The 17,089-nt window shown below is 38.2% G+C and overlaps 1 protein-coding gene across 2 annotated transcripts in view; it reads right to left on the bottom strand.

The window, feature by feature from the left end:
* DENND5B (DENN domain containing 5B) overlaps positions 1–15,070 on the bottom strand; it is a 229,221-nt gene extending 214,151 nt beyond the window's left edge. Inside the window, exon 1 of one of the 2 annotated variants that reach the window (XM_069094863.1) lies at positions 13,638–15,070. In XM_069094863.1, the coding sequence (XP_068950964.1) occupies positions 13,638–13,764 (127 nt within the window). In that variant the 5' untranslated portion in view covers positions 13,765–15,070. The remainder of the gene's footprint in view (positions 1–13,637) is intronic. The other variant, XM_069094862.1, reaches the window with a different exon arrangement.
* Positions 15,071–17,089: the final 2,019 nt, after the last annotated feature.

Below are 17,089 nucleotides of genomic sequence, written 5' to 3'. Positions count from 1 at the left end.
AAAGAAGTTAAATATATTACAGGAGGAAATATTAAACTATACTAGTGGAGGAACTCAATTTTCTCCTATCAGAACAACATAATATAAACAAGAAAGATGTTAAGGAGGTGAATAGAATCTTAGAAAAGTTAGAGCTGATAGACCTCTGGAGAAAATAGAATGGGGATAGGAAAGAATATACCTTTTTCTCTGTGGTACATGACACATAAAAATTGACCACATATTAGGACATAAAAACCTAACAATCAAATGCATGAAGGTAGAAATATTAAATGCATCCTTTTCAAATAATGGATGGAAAGATAAATTAAAAATTAATTGGAAATTAAATAATCTAATCCTAAAGAATGAGTGCATCAAACAAGTCATAGAAACAATAAATATTTTCATTAAAGAGAGTAACATTGAGAAAAACATATCAAAATTTATGAGATGCCATCAAAGCAGTACTTAAGGGAAATTTTATATCTTTAAATGCTTACAAAAATAGGAAAAGAACAGATCAATAAACTGGGTGTGCAACTAGAAAAGTGAGAAAAAGAAAAAAATTTAAAACCTCCAATTAAATACCAAATTGGAAATCCTGAAAATCAAAGGATATATTAATAAAATTGAAAATAAGAAAATTATCAAATGACAAAACTAAGTTAGTTTTATGAAAAAAAAAACAATAAAAATAGATAGACCTTGGGTTAATTTGATTAATAAAAAAAAACAAAAAACAAATGACCAGTGTTTACAAATGAAAAGAGTAAATTGACTAGCATTGAAGAAGAAATTAAAGCAATAATGAGGAGCAGTTTTGCCTAACTATATGTCAACAGATCCAACAATTTAAGTGAAATGGAATAATGTGTACAAAAATATAAATTCCCCAGATTAGCAGAAAAGGCAACAGAACACTTAAATAGCCCCATTTTAGAATAAGAAAATGAACAAGCCATCAATGAACTTCCTAAAAATAAATCTCCAGGGTCAGATGGATTCACAATTGAATTCTACCAAACATTTAAAGAACAATTAACTCCAATACCATGTAAACTATTTGGAAAAATAGATGAAGAAGGAATTCTACCAAATTCCTTTTATGACACAAACATGGTGCTCATACCAATATGGAGAATCAAAACAGAGAAAAGAAACTATAGACCAAATTCCCTAGTGAATACTGATGCAAAAAATTTAAATATACTCCTATCAAGAAGATCACAGCAGTATATCAGCAAAATCATACGCTATGACTAGGTGGGATATATACCAGGAATAAAGGACTAGTTCAATATTAGGAAAACTATCACCATAATTGACCATATATATCAATAACGAACCCAACAGAAATTATAGGATTATGTCAATAAGTATAGAAAAAACTTTTGACAAAGTACAATATCCATTCCTATTAAAATTACTAAAGATGGACAGTTAGGTAGCATCAGTTTATACAGCACTGGCCCTGGAGTCAGGAAGATCTGAATTCAAATCCGGCCTCAGACACTTACTAGCTGTGTGACCCTGAGCAAGTCACTTAACCCTGACTTTCTTTCCCATCCCCCTCCAAAAAAAAACCACAACAAAAACACATTAGAGAGCAAAGGAATAAATGGAGTTTTTCTTAAAATGAAAAGTAGTATCTATTGAAAACCATCAGGAAGCATTATTTGTAATGAGGATAAGTTAAAAGCCTTCCCAATAAGATAAGTGATAAAGCAAGGCTGTCCATTTTCATCACTACTGTTCAAAATGTACTTGAAATGTTAGCTAAAGCAATAAGAAAAGGAAAAAAAATTGAAGGAATTAGAATAGGCAATGAAACAAAACTATCACTTTGCAGATGATAGGATAGTATACTTAGAAAATCCTAAAGAATCAACTAAAAAAGTAGTTGAAATAATTAACAAGATATAAAAATTAACCCACATAAATCAACAGCATTTCTATATTTTACCAACAAAGTCCAGCAGCAATAGATAGAAAGAAAAATTTCATCTAAAATAACTGTAGATAATATAAAATACTAAGAATTTTTTATGAAACAAGATAGAGAACATTATGAGATGTAAAATGGATGAATTTAATTATATTAAATTAAAAAGGTTTTGCACAAAAAACAAAACCAATGCAATCAAGACTAGAGGGAAAGTGGAAAGCTAGGAAACAATTTTCATAGATAGTATCTTTGATAAAGGCCTCATTTCTCAAATATATAGAGAATTGAGTCAAATTAACATGTCCTTCCACAATTGATAAATGGTCCACAAAAAGAACTGCCATAAATATTTTTGTACATGTAAGTCCATTTCCCCTTTTTATGATATATTTTTGATACAGACCTAGTAGTAGTATTTCTAAATCAAAAGGTATGCCCTTTGGGCACAGTTCCAAATTGCTCTCCTGAAGGGTCAAATCAGTTCATGACTCCACCAACAGTGTATTAGTATCCCAATTTTCCCACATCCTTTCCAACACTCATCATTTTCCTTTCCTGGCATATTAGCCAATCTAAGTGGTGTGAGGTGGTGCCTCAGAGTTATTGTTGTTTTTTCCTCTAATGTTTATTTATTTATTTTTGCCTTTTTGGAGGGCAATTGGGGTTAAGTGACTTGTCCAAAGTCACACAGCTAGTAAGTGTGTCAAGTGTCTGAGGCTGTATTTGAACTCAAGGCCTCCTGACTCCAGGGCCGGTGTTCTATTCACTGCACCACCTAGCCACCCCTCTCAGAGTTGTTTTAATTAGCATTTCTCTAATCAAAAATTATTTAGAGAATTTTTCATATGACTATAGATAGCTTTGATTTCTTTCTCTGAAAACTGCCTGTTTTTATCCTTTGACCATTTATCAATGGTGGAATGACTTGCATTCATATAAACTTGACTCAGTTATTTATATATTTGAGAAATGAGGCCCTTATCAAAGACACTTGTTGTGAAAATTATTTCCCAGCCTTCTGTTTTCTTCCTTATCTTTTTGCATTGGTTATTTGTGCAAAACCCTTTTAATTTAATATAATCAAATTTGTCTGTTGTATATCTCATAATGTTCTCTATCTGTTGCTTGGTCATAAATTCTTCTCTTCCCCATATATCTGACAGATAAACTATTTCTTGTTCTTCTTGTTTGCTTAATTTATTGCCCTTTATATTTAATTCATGTACTCATTTTGACCTTATCTTGGTATATACAGTGTAAGATGCTGGTGTATATCTATGTATTGCCATACTGTTTTCCAGTTTTCCCAGCAGTTTTTGTCAAAGAGTGAGTTCTTATTCCAAAAGCCAGGGTTTGGGGGTTTATCAAACAGTGGAACATTATGGTCATTTACTAAAGTGTACTATGTACCTAATCTATTCCACTGATCCACCACTCTATTTCTTAGCCAGTACCAGATAGTGTAATAGTAATGGCATTTAAAGATTGCCTTGTATTGGCTTGGTTTTTGGTTTGATTGTGTTAAAACCCAGAGCTTGTTAATCCCACTTGTGGGATGGACTTGTTGACTTGAAAAGAGAGTGCTGAACTGGGAGGAGCTGGTGACATAGATTTAGAGAGACACAAGACAAGAGAGAGGCAGAAGAACTTTTTTTTTTTGGAAGCAGCACCCTTTTTGGAGGCAGAGAGAGACTGAGAGGATTGCTGAGGGCCACTTTGAATTGCCCTGGACTTTTGAGACCTGCCCCCAGAGCTGCCAAGGACTGAGGAGACATGGCTGTTTTGCTGGTACTTTGTCTGTCTGTTTTGATGTTGTTTTGCCAGATTTGTCCACTGGTGAAAGACAGTCCTGTTGTTGCAGAAGTTCTGGAACCTGGCTGTTGGTTATGAGCTCCTGAGACTGTTCTGCAGACAGAGAGTGAATACTGTCCACTGGTGAGGGACAGTGCTGTTGTTGCAGAATTCTTGGAACCTTGCTGTTGGTTACGAAGCCCTGAAGAAGGATTTTCTTGTTGTATGTTTACAGAAATCCTAGGAGAGGGTTTTGCTAATGTTTTCAGGGGTCCTAGGACTGTTCTGCAGACAGAGGATGAATTAATGAAGAGATTGGCAATGTATCTTGTAGCCTTGCTAAGCTTTGTCTCCCCAGGAACAAAGATTGCTGGGAACTTGCCTCTGTCAAGATGAAGAAAAGACCTCCATTTGGATATTTTGGGTATTAAGTGCTGTGCTTAAACTTGTTGTAACTCTGGAGTAGATTCACTTGTGATCCAGGGGTGGGGAACTTTGGACCTTTTTGTGTTCTATGATTGAACAAATGAAAGTACTTTACTTATGATTGGAAACTAATCTCCATTTGAGAAGAGGGGCTTTGTGATGGACTAAATGAAGGTACAGCCTAGGGGTGGAGTAGTATTTAGAACAGGGACTTTGTAATTGATTGAATGAATGTAAGGTCCTGGGGTGGGGTAGTACTTGGAGATTATTTAATCACACTTAGTAAATGCTGTATTTTGAATGATGTCATATTTTGATCTTCTCTGTTCTTAATTTGTCACTGAATAAAATGGAGAGCACCTATGCTGGTATTTCGAACCTTGGGAAGTTGCCTTTGCTTGGCATTACATTACAGATAGTTTTGATGATTATTGCTTTATAATAGAGTTTGAGATCTCATATGGCTAGGCCACCTTCTTTTGAAATTTTTTCATTAATTCCCTTGATATTCTTGAACTTTTATTCTTCCAGATGAATTTTGTTATGATTTTTTCCTAGCTCTATAAAATAATTATTTGGTAGTTTGATTTGTTTGGCACTGAGTAAATAAATTAATTTAGCCAGAATTGTCTTCTTTATTGTATTGTTTCAGCCTACCCATGAGCAATTAATATTCTTTCAGTTGCTGAGATCTCAATTTATTTGTGTAATAAGCATTTTGTAATTGTGTTCATGTAGTTCTGGGGTATGTCTTAGCAGGTAGACTCCCAAGTTTTTTATATTGTCTACAGTTTTTAAAAATGGAATTTCTCTTTCTGTCTCTTGCTGGTGGATCTTATTGGTAATATAAAGAAATGTTGATGATTTATGTGAGTTCATTTTATATCCTATCATTTTGCTAAAGTTGCTAATTATTTCAACTTTTTCTTAGGTGATTCTCTATGGTTCTTTAAGTATTCCATCATAATTTCCTCACTGCCTATTCTGATTCCTTCTATTTCTCTTTCTTCTCTTATTGCTATAGCTAACATTTCTGGTGCAAAATTGAATAATAGTAGTGATAATAGGCTTCCTTGTTTCATCCCTGATATTACTGGGAAGGCTTTTAGTTTATCTCCATTACAGATGTTATTTATAATTTTAAGGAAAGCTCCATTTATTCCTATGCCCTTTAGTGTTTTTAATAAAAACTGGTGTTTATTTCATCAAAAGGGTTTTTTCTTTGCATCTATTGAAATAATCATATGAATTCTGTAGATTTTGTTTTTGATACACAATTATATTGATAGTTTTACTAATATTGAACCAGCCCTATACTCTTTGTATAAATCCTCTCTGGCCAGAGTGTATTATTATGGTGATATATTACTGTAATCTCTTCATGAATATTTTATTTAAAATTTTTGCATCAATATTCATTAGAAAAATAAGTGCATATTTGTTTTCTCTGTTTTGTCTCTTCCTGGTTTAGATATCAGCACCATACTTGTGTCATAAAAGAAATCTGCTAGGATTCCGTTTGGTAAGAATTCTAAATGTCAAGCTGATACCCTAGAGAAAATATGAAATGAAAGTTCTTGAGAAAGGAATGCAATATGTTCATATATATATACCTTAAAAGGATTGTTTTGGCAGATTGTGGAAGAAGTATTAAGGAGAGAAGAGCATGAAAAATGGAAAGTCAATATGGAAGCTATTTATCTACTGATAATCTGGGTAAGAGCTGATGGGGTTTAAACTAAGGTAGAAGCTATGTGAATGGAAAGGAGATGGATGTAAGACATGCTATGGAGTTTTAATATTGGCAAAATTTGGCAACTTACTTGGAGTAAGGAAAGGGTAGAGTCAAGAATGAACCCAAGGTTTCATCCTATATAAGTAGAAAGAGGTGGGGCGGCTCAGTGGCGCAGTGAGTAAAGCGCCAGCCCCAGAGTCAGGAGGACCTGAGTTCGAGTTCAGTTCTGGCCTCAGACACTTAACACCCACACACACACACAAAAAAAACTAGCCATGTAATCTTGGGCAAGTTACTTAGCCCCAGTTGCCCTCCAAAAGGCAAAAAAAAAAAGTAGAAAGAGGATGGTACAAGCAATCAATACTGGAGAACATGGAAAATGGATAAGTTTTTTTAATCAAGTAAGTGCTATATTAGACATGCTGAGTGGGACTTCTTGTGGGACTTCTAAGTGGAAATTTTTTGGAGGAATTGATAACTCTGGACTAGAACTCAGGAAAGAAAATTAGGATACATATTAGATATAAAAGGTACAGTTAGGTGATGTAATGGATAGTGTGCTGTTCCTGGAGTTGGCAGGGTCTAAGTTCAAATCCAGCCTGACTCCAGGCCAGTCACTTAACCCTATTTGTCTCAGTTTCCTCATCTGTAAAATGAGCTTGAAAAAGAAAAAGCAAACCATTTCGTGATTTTTGCCAAGAAAACCCCAAACAGGGTCACAAAGAGTTAAACATGACTAATTAACTTAATAACAACAACCATAACAATAACTAGATAGATGAATAATACTCAGTTCTTAAACTGACACAATTTATAGTCTATTAAGTCTATGAAGAAAGCATTTTGTAAACCTTAAATAGGAATAAGAACTGGACTGGTAATTTCACTGTTATAGAGAACTCTCAAAAGAAAGACCTTCTCAGCAATTTATAGGCGTAGAGAATCATCTAGAGCACTGAGAGGTTAAGTGACTTGCCCAGGGTCACAGAGCCAGTAAAGACTTGAAACCCAAGTCTTCCTGGCTTGTATGTCAGACTACATATACTACATATACAGACTAGTTACTAGTGTAAGTAGTAACATCATGTTACCTACATTTCAGGTAACATCATGTTACCTGAAAATGTTATTGTTAGTTTGGTCATGTATAAAATGGCAGGGGGTGGGGGGTTGAGAGGGGAAATGTTCTAGAGTCTCTCTGAAGTCATTCTTGTTCTTAACACTGCTTAATTCTGTCAGGAAGCTGCAATATAGTATTTGAATTTGAATTTTTTTGGCCGCCTACTTCCTCAAAGTTCTTACTGAACCCACTACACCAAGATACCAAACTAAAAACAACTACCTGAACCTCATGATTTGTACATTTGAGCATGATTTGTGATAGTGACTCCACCCTGTCAGGCCTCCTTTGGCTTCATTTAAAAGTTATTCCACTCTGCTTTGAGGAACTAAATTGAAGAATCAAAGATCATACTGATAACTGAACTACCTTTAGATCCAATGCCTATCTTCGGAGCTGAGGTGGTGGCCAAGTTCCTTCACAAGTACAACCTGGACCTCATCTGCCGAGCGCACCAGGTGGTGGAAGACGGCTGTGAGTTCTTTGCCAAGCGGCAGCTGGTGACCCTCTTCTCTGCCCCCAACTACTGTGGCGAGTTTGACAATGCAGGTGCCATGATGAGCGTGGATGAAACCCTCATGTGCTCTTTACAGATCCTTAAGCCAGCCGACAAGAACAAAGGCAAATATGGGCAGTTCAGTAGCCTGAATCCCGGCGGCTGCCCCATTACCCCACCCTGCAACTCCACCAAGGCCAAGAAGTAGCCGTCTCAGGCACTACTGATTGTACACAAATCCTGGCTCCTCTTGGGGTCTCTCATACCCAGGAGGGCCTGTAGCTGCAGGGAGCACCATACTTTGGTGTAATTTTCTTTTATAAGACAAAATCAAAGAGTCTAATCTCTTCTAGCCCTGACCTGTTCTCCCCCCACCCTCCAAGCTGGATCCTGGGTGGGGGAGCTAGGATGGGAAGAGGCAGGGCCCTTGGAGCAGGAAGAAAGCTTGAGCCCCTTCTGGGCTCAGCTGCTCTGTCTCTCAGGCCAGGAGGTTGTGAGGACACCAGGCTCTGTGCCCTTATCTGGTCTCTTTTGCATAAATATCAAAGCTGTATTCTCAAAAAAAAATATATATATATATATATATATTACCTCCTAATAGGCTGAATGTAATCACATGGAGCCTGTTGTGGGAGGAGTTTGCAGAAGGGTAGGACAGAGCCCACAGGAAGCTGGGAATCAGAGAATGCTAGATGATTGGGAGAAGAGGATGCTTCTAAAGGAGACAGAGAGGCTTGTGAGTAAATATTGGTTTTGTGTTGGTTTGTGGGAAGGCTAAAGATGCTATGGTTCTCTGTGCTGTTATGGCTTATTAACTTCTTTGCTACTATGATGGAATTGGCTTACTGGTTTTGGGATTTGGTTTTCTGTCTGAATAAATGTTTTGCTTCTGTCTTCTATATTGAGAGTTTGTTATATTTTGTGATCCAGCACTATGCAGGTATATTTATCATGACTGTTGGCACTGTGAACATATCATGAACATTGGCACTATAATTGTGACAGCACTCAGCATGGTGGCCCTGCATGGAGATGCTCAAGAAAAATTTGTTGACTGAATGTAAGAGATGCTCAGAATTAGGTTAGATTCCATCCTAAAAATCTGGAAACGTTTGCCTTAGATTTGGAAAAGCAACACAGAAAAACCAGGGACAAAGGTGGCATATATATAATATATATATATATATATATATACACACACATACATACATACATGTTATATATCTGTATATACATATATGTAATCTATCTAGTCTTCATATTTTTTATTTACACACACACACATACATATCTACTGTAATAAAAAAAAACCAGGGCTCCAGAAGATAAAAGCAAACTTAACAAGTGGTTAAGAAGATGGTGTTTGATAAAGAGATTTGGATTTCCAGGCCACATTTTAAATTGTAGTCATTGTAGTTTCCATCCAGCAATGGAGTGCTCCTACCAAGGACTGGTAAAATATATTACAATGTAAAAAGAACAGTAGAGACACTCAGACATTCACAATTAACAAAATTAAAAAATCAGTAATAAAACATATGAGCTCAAATAGTAAGGAAGTAAAGTTGAATTCAATCATGACAAAAATAAGATTTTGGTAAAGCATACCTATATATATATATGGATTGATTTGGTTTGATTTTATGCAGGGAAAATGGGTATTAGAATTGTAATTTAATTCTACTCATAAGGAAACCTAGAAACCAGAGTTAAGTAACATGGTCAGGAATAACTGAGTAAAGATCAACACGAGCCATGGCAAGAGAAGACTACATTTGTGTTGAACATCTCTCTTCAGCTGAAAGAGATAATTAAGTATTTTTGCTTAAAGAATCTGCTACTGGTCCACAGGCTGATAAAGAATAAGAGTAGGGGTGGCTAGGTGTTACAGTGAATAGAGCATTCCCCCTGGAGTCAGGAGGACCTGAATTCAAATCCAGCCTCATACACTCAACACAAAACTAGCCGTGTGACCTGGGACAAGTCACTTAACCCCAATTGCCCTAGCTTCCCCCTTCCAAAAAGCCCCCCCCCCAAAAAAGATAGGTACAACTGAGAAAATAGGTAATATTGGTTAAGTTTTAGCAAGTATCCTGGTTTTAAAAAAAAATCCAGTTTTTATAAATTCTCTATCCTCATTTACCTCTGGTGCTTCCTACAATATGTTCAACTTTGACAGGTCATTCCATAGAATTTTAACAAAAGAGTAAACTGAGGCAGATCTCCACAAGATAACATTTATTGGCAGGAGCATGCTACCTGTCAATAAATGGGTCCGTAGCTTGCCTCTGTTAAAGCCAAAGAACCAGAGCCAAAGGACAATTCCCCTTATACAGGTTTTGAGAAGTACAGAATAAGGGTAAATGGGGGCGGCTAGGTGGTGCAGTGAGTAACACTGGCCCCAGAGTCGGGAGACCTGGGATTGGTTCTGGCCTCAGATACTTAACACTCACACAAAAATAACTGGCCTTGTAACCTTGGGCAAGTCACTTAACCCCAACTGCCCTCCAAAAAGCAAAAAAAAAAAAATTATACTATAACATCAATATTATTAAAATGAATAATCTTAAATACTTTTATAAACTGATGAAGAATGAGTAGCATCGAAAACAATTTATACAAACAACATTGTAGAAAACAAACATTTAAAGCTATAAGAACCATAATAAATACAATGACCAGAAGATTGATGATTCCTACTGTTATGAGGAGTAATAGAATGAGAATGATATATAGACATAGATATAGACATATAGACATATGTCTCATTCTGCCTCATTTCTCACCCCAGACCAACTACCTCTCCATAATTATAGTATATATTCATATCTATTTATAGATACAGATAGAGATGTGTATATAGCCACTAAGGGAATTTGTTTTGCTTAACTATAAATTTTTGTTGCTTTCCTTTTTTTAATGGAGTGGGATTAGGAAGAAAAGAATAGATTTATTTTAATTAAAAAAGAGAGTTGGGATGCTACAAATATGAAATGCTGCATGCATTTATTATTATAAATGATAATATGTAACTATTTTACTTTTGTTACAAGAGACATCTCACGAAATAATTTGCAAATGTTTGTAATGTAAAAACAAAACATCAATAAAATACAAACTTTTCATTTTAAAAAATGAATAAAATCTAGAGGTTTCGAGACTGAAAGACAGATCTTTGTTAACTTAACCTTGTATGTTTCATCTATGTTTCAAAACCTGAAGAGTATAAATTCATTATATTACAAATAAAATGAAGCAAAAAAGAGGATTTATGCTTAAAATACCAGCTAAGTCTTTTTGGAGGCAGGAAAACAATTTAGTAAGAAAAACTATAGTAAAAACCTGATCATTTTCAGAAAGACAAATTCATATTTATTAACCAATTTCTATCAACCTTGGCAAAATACTTGCTACCTGGGCCCTCTTATCTTTTCCTCTATGATGATATCATCAATTAACATGGATTCAATTATCATCTCTACGCCAATGATTCTCAGATCTATCTAGCCCTAACTTCTTTCTTGACCCCCAGTCTCACATTTCCAACTGCCTACTGGACACAGCTGGTGGTCTTGTAGACATTTTAATTCAGCATGTCCAAAACTGAACTCATTATCACTTGCTCCCTAAGCCCTCCTCTTATCAAAATTTTCCTACTACGGTCAAGGGCACCATTATCCTCCGAGTCATGAAGACTCCTAATCTAGGTGTCACACTTGATTACTCACTCTTCTCTCTAACCCCCCAGATTCAATCTGTTGCCAAGTTCTGACCTGCCAATTTTACCTTTTTGATGTCTTTCCTATGTGCCCCCTTCTCTCCTCTGAAACTGCCCTCCATCTGGAGTAGGCCCTCATAACTGCACCTGGACTATTTTTTTTTTTTTTTTGCTTTTTGGAGGGGCAAGTGGGATTAAGTGACTTGCCCAAGGTCACACGACCTGGACTATTTCAATAGCCTTGGATGGTTTTTCTCCTTTAAATTTCTCCATTCTAGGCCATCCTCCACCCTGATGTCAAATTGATCTTCCTGAAAACCCAGGTCTGACCATGTTATCCCCAATCCAATAAACCCCAGGGGCTCCCCGTTATCTCTAGGATCTGACATAAAATCTTATTTGGATATTAAAGTCCTTCATAACTTGATCCCTTCCTCCTCTTCCAGGTTTCTTTACTTGCCTTCCTCCTTTCCAAATATTCTATGGTCCAATGACACTTGGCATCCCTGAGTTCGTTCATTCCTTACAGTTAACCCTCCATCACCTAAATCAGTACATTTTAACAGGCTGACTTCTACTGGAATTCTCTTCTTCCTCATCCCTACCTTCTAACTTCTGTGGCTTCCATCAAGACATAGCAAAAATTCTGCATTCTACAAGAGGTCTTTCCCAATCCCCCATAATGCTAGTGCCTTTCCTCTGTGGATTACCTCCAATTTAACTTGTATATATCTTGTTTTCATAAAGTTGTTTGCCTATTATCCCTTTCATTTGATGTAAGCTCCTTGAAAACTGGGATCGTGATTGGTCTTTATATCCCTACAGTTTATTTAGCACAGTGCCTGGGCACATAGTGGGCTTTAAAAAAATGTTTTACTCGAAAATGTATCCTGAATAAAATGTAAATAGTTGTCAAAATTTCTAAAATTGTTCCAAAGTTCCCTCTAAAAGAGGAAAAACAAATCATGTGTTACTGAGATCAAGTTGGGGAAAAGTGAAACGTAAACTGCAAGGCCTATATAAACCTGAGCTATTATTATGTCCAAAGGTACATCTGGAAGCTGATCTGGAAGGTTATGACGTAACAGAGTTTAATAGTTACACAAATAAAGTTCAAGGGGTAAATGACACTTGTGACACTTGCTTCATGGGGGGGTGGGGAGCAAGCAGAAGGCTGGGTTTAAATACAATATAATTTTGCTAAAATAATTTGGTGGGTTAATTTTCAAATTAAAATCTGTCCTATTTCCAATAATACAGATTTCCGAATCTTCTCCACATTGTCAACACCCCAGCCCCGACTCCTGTGCACTGTTCTCCATCCCACAGCATTGGGCTGCCTAGCTCAGTCCTGCACTGCGCCATAAATTGAACAAGAAAAAGGACGCTTGTACCACAAGAAAAATATTCAACTACTTGAATTAGCATAAGATTCAAGAAATGCAACCTCAATCTCATATATCACGTGATGTCAGGTCTAAAGGGTCCAAAGGTTGCTTTGGTAGTCCTCTGACCCCAAATCTTTGCCAAATCCACAAAATTCCGAAAGTTAATCCTTTCATCATCACAGAGCCAGTAGCACACAAAAACCCCAGAACATTCAAGCATGAATGGAGCCGCACATCCCTTTGTGATATAATCAATTCCTACCGGCACTTTAGCCACCTCTGTGGAAGAAAACACGAGCAAACTGGCCACAAGTAAATGGCCAAGATGTCCACAAGTAAATGGCCAAGATGTCATCTTTCTTGTCTCTTAAGGGGACAGACACCTTCGTGTCCCCTTCACGCTGCACTACTTTTGGGGAGCGAAACTTCGCAAGGGGAGAATAAGGTGTCGATCCTCCTGGGGGGGGGGGGGGGGGGGGGGGGGGGGGGAGGGGGGGGGGGGGGGGGGGGGGGGGGGGGGGGGGGGGGGGGGTGTTACTAGTAAAATGTGAAGGCCAGGAAACAAATTAAAGCAAAGCCCCAGAGCTAAAAGAGATCCTCAGCCTTTTTTTGCCTCTATCTACAAGCCGCCGCAGAGGCCTGTGGAAACAAGGCGAGCTAGGCAAGGTGCCCTCCAGTCACCAGCCCAAAGCGCGCAGCGATCCTCAGCATCTCTTTCCTCCCCATCAACGGCACTCCTCCCCCCCTTTATTAATAGTCCAAAGGCTGCTTAAGTAGTCCAGCGCTGGAAGGGGTGGGAGGGCTGCGCAGTTAACCCCTTAAGCTGTAGAAATAACGACGTCATCCAGCTGGAGCCAAGGCAGCGGGCGGTCCTGTTCCGGCGCCCAGAAGAAGCTGCGATCCACCTGGGCAGAGGTGATTGCCCAGCGTCCCTCAGTCCCTGCCTGCACCGGAGGGAGGAGAATAAAGGAAAGAACTGGCTTCCTTCCCCGCCTCCCTCCTCCCAACAAGCCTGGGCCGAAATCCTCACACTCACCCGCTAGCTCATCAGGCTCCAGCCCGCTGTCCGTGTCAGTCCCGCACAGCACGAAGTAATGGGCGAAGCGGCTGGGGGCTGAAGTCGGGCCGGCCCCCGGGCCGGGGGCCGCGCTGGTCCCGTTCATGGTGGTCCTCAGGGACTGCTACCGCTGTTCTGCCTGACCCGCGGCTGCAAGCAGCCGCTTTCTAGGTCCCGGGGTCTCTCCTGGTCCTAGGGCAACCGCGATAGCTCCATAGATGTCCCTTGCTGGCGGCAGCTGCAGCCACCAATCCTGCCCCAGATGCAGAGGAAGCAGCGGCACTAAAGGCCCCTCTCGGGATGGTGGGGAAGTCGCTCAGGGTAGGCACAAGCCGGGTAGGTGAGAAAGCATGCATCGGCTGCGCCTGAGAGTCTGGCGCCACGGTCAGCTGAGTGCAGGCCTTCAGTCAGTTCAGCTCGCGAGGGGCGGGGAGTGTGTACGCGCGCGCACTTGTGTCTCTGGGTCGGAGTGCGTGTGTGACGCTGTGGTTAGTATGGTCAATCCCCAACGTGGGGTTGCGGTAGTGAGAGTTCTCTGGGCTGTACTGTTCAACTCTTACTTATTAAGCCACCTCTGGGTTACTTGGGAGAAGTAGTTGCTGCAGATCCTGCAGCACCCCCTAGAGGGAGTGATCCCATCCTAGTAGGAAAGGATTGCACGGTTAGAACTGGAAGGGGCCTTGGACACCTTTAGTAAAACTCAGTAAACAGGCGCAGTAACCTGCCAAGGATCACACTTTTATTATATGGAAGAGGCGAGATTTACAGACATAGAATATTAGAGTTAGAAAAGACTACACACTACCAACTGGCGTGTATGGAATGTAAACATTGAAAATGGTGTGTATAGGGAGGACTAGCACTCTGATGTGAGGGCTTGCTAAGTTCTTTTCAGGGCTTCTCATCCACCTTTGGTGTCCAGCTGTCACCCAACTCTCACCTGGGGCTCCAAGGAACTGTAGCATGTAGAATGTCTGGGCAGATGGGCCAAACCAGGTTGAAGGTAACCGCTGGGCATCGAACCCTTGGTGAGTAAGGAGGCTGTCTACCCCAAAGCATGTGAAGACTTTCCTTTGCAGAATGGGCAGATGAGAACAATTTGTTCCAGTGGCCATGAATGGGACTGAAGCATGCTCTGAAGGAGTTAGACCTTGATCAGACATGGAAGACAACAAGGTGTCAACCATTGTATAAAGAAAAATTGAGAGAATAAACATGTATAATGAGAAAGGAAAATTATCATTTTGCAAATAATATGATGGTTTGTTTAGAAAATCTTAAAGATTAAACTTATAATTAATTGAAATTGCCTTAGTAAAATAGCAGGATACAAAATAAACCCAGAAAAACCACTGACTTCAGAACAGCTATAGACTGTTTAAAGTATCTGTGACTCCACCAACAAAAACAGGAATTACATGATTACAACTATTATATCCCTACAGGGCAGGCAAGCCAAATTAGCTGAAAGAACAAAGCATCCTGAAGCAGCATGTGCCAGACAAGTCAGACCAACCCTGCCTTTTCAGGACCCTGAAGGGGATAGCCCAGAAAGAGCCTTGGGAAAAGCAATGACCCAAGACTCCAGCCCAGACCCCACAGCCATCATTGACATAAAAATTCATTGTGGGAAATGAACCCTCTTTCTTTGCTACCACCAACCTCAACTGCTGACTAACTGATATTAACAGGCAGATATGCTCCAAAGTCCTGGAAGTGAAAGGACCCCTCAAACCAACATCTCTGCTTCTAGTCAAGCTCTGAAAATCATCACCCTGAGAAATAACCACTCTGAAGATGTGACCTGGTGCCTGATTCCATAGATGCTGCTTTAACAGCTACTGAAGACTTTAAAAAAAGAGTTTGCCACCAAATTCTTTGGCATTGTCAAATGGTTCAACTTCAGAAACTGATATAACTTTTTCAGTGGAAATGGCATTAAAGATGATGTATTACCATCTGCCACACACATATGTGTATATATATATATATGTATGTATGTATGTGGAGACACTATTAGAATGTGAACTTCTTGAATTCAATCATAATTCTTTATTCCTATCTCTAGCCTTCAGCATGCTGCTTTGCCTGTAGTAAGAGCTTCATAAGTGCTTTTTCATTAATTAGTTCATTCAACTACAAAATGTTCTTTACTAAAATAAAGACAGCCAAATAATTAGAGAGAATATATTGATTCATTTGACATTGATATTGATTCAAGTGAATATGATAAAAATTACAATTCTACCTTAATTAATTTACAGATTCAGTGCTATAGCAATAAAACTAACAAGTAATTACAAAATTAGAAAAAAAATAACAATTCACCTAGAAGAACAAAAAAAGTCCAAGAATCTCAAGGGAAATCATGAAAAAAAATGGGAAAGAAGGAATCCTAGCAATACTATTTCACACAGGGGCGGCCAGGTGGCACAGTGAGTAAGAGCGCCGGCCCCAGAGTCGGGAGACCTGGGGTCAGTTCCAGCCTCAGATACTTAGCACCCACACAAAATAACTGGCTGTGTAACCTTGAGCAAGTTACTTAACCCCAATTGCTTTAAAAAAAATACTATTTCACACAATAAAAGCAATAATCCTAAAAAATACCTGATACTGATTAAAAATTACAAAAGTTAAATCAGTGAAACAAATTAGGTATGTAAGACCCAGAAGCAATCAAACATGTTCACATGTTCAATAATTCCAAGGATTACAATTATAGTGATAAGGACTCACTTTTCAACAGAACAACTGGGAAACTTGGAAAGTAGTTGGGCAGAAATTTAGAATAGCCAGCATTTTACACTGCATGCTAATATAAGGTTCAAATATATATATGACTTAGATTTTAAAAGTTATATAAAATAAACATAGGAAAATAGGAGATACCTTTCATAGGTATGGATAGGGAAAGAATTCTTTATCAAAGAAGTATTAGAGAGGACTATGGGAGATAAAAATGCATAGTTTTAATTACGTAGAACTGAAAAGGTTTTCTCCAAACAAAATTAATGGAATTAGAATGGATATAATTAATTGGGGGAAAAATCTTTGTAACAAATTGATAATGTGATATAGGAATTATATAAGGAATTGATGTAAATTTATAAAAACAAGATTCATTCTCCAATGAGTAATTGGTCAAAGGACATGAATAGGAAGTTTTGAAAAGAAAGACAAACTGTTGACTACTTCATGAAGAAATGTTTAGAATTACTAATAAGAAAATCATGAATTAAAACAACTCATACTCCTCAGATCGGGCAAATTATAATTAATATCAGTGTTATTCAGCAGTAAAAAATTACTGAAGGGGAAGATCCAGAGAAATCAGGAAGGATTTTTATGAAATGACCCAGAGTAAAATAAGAGGAGAATTTATACAATGACTACTCCATTGTAAAGGAAAAGAACTCTGCAACTATAGAAGA

Source organism: Petaurus breviceps, unplaced genomic scaffold (assembly GCF_028583685.1).
Source record: "Petaurus breviceps papuanus isolate PSGF00001 unplaced genomic scaffold, PetGlider_PUasm1.0 221, whole genome shotgun sequence".
Classification (NCBI taxonomy): Eukaryota; Metazoa; Chordata; class Mammalia; order Diprotodontia; family Petauridae; genus Petaurus; species Petaurus breviceps.
The sequence above is the reverse complement of the archived record's forward strand: the minus strand, read 5'-3'. Positions and strand labels throughout refer to the sequence as shown.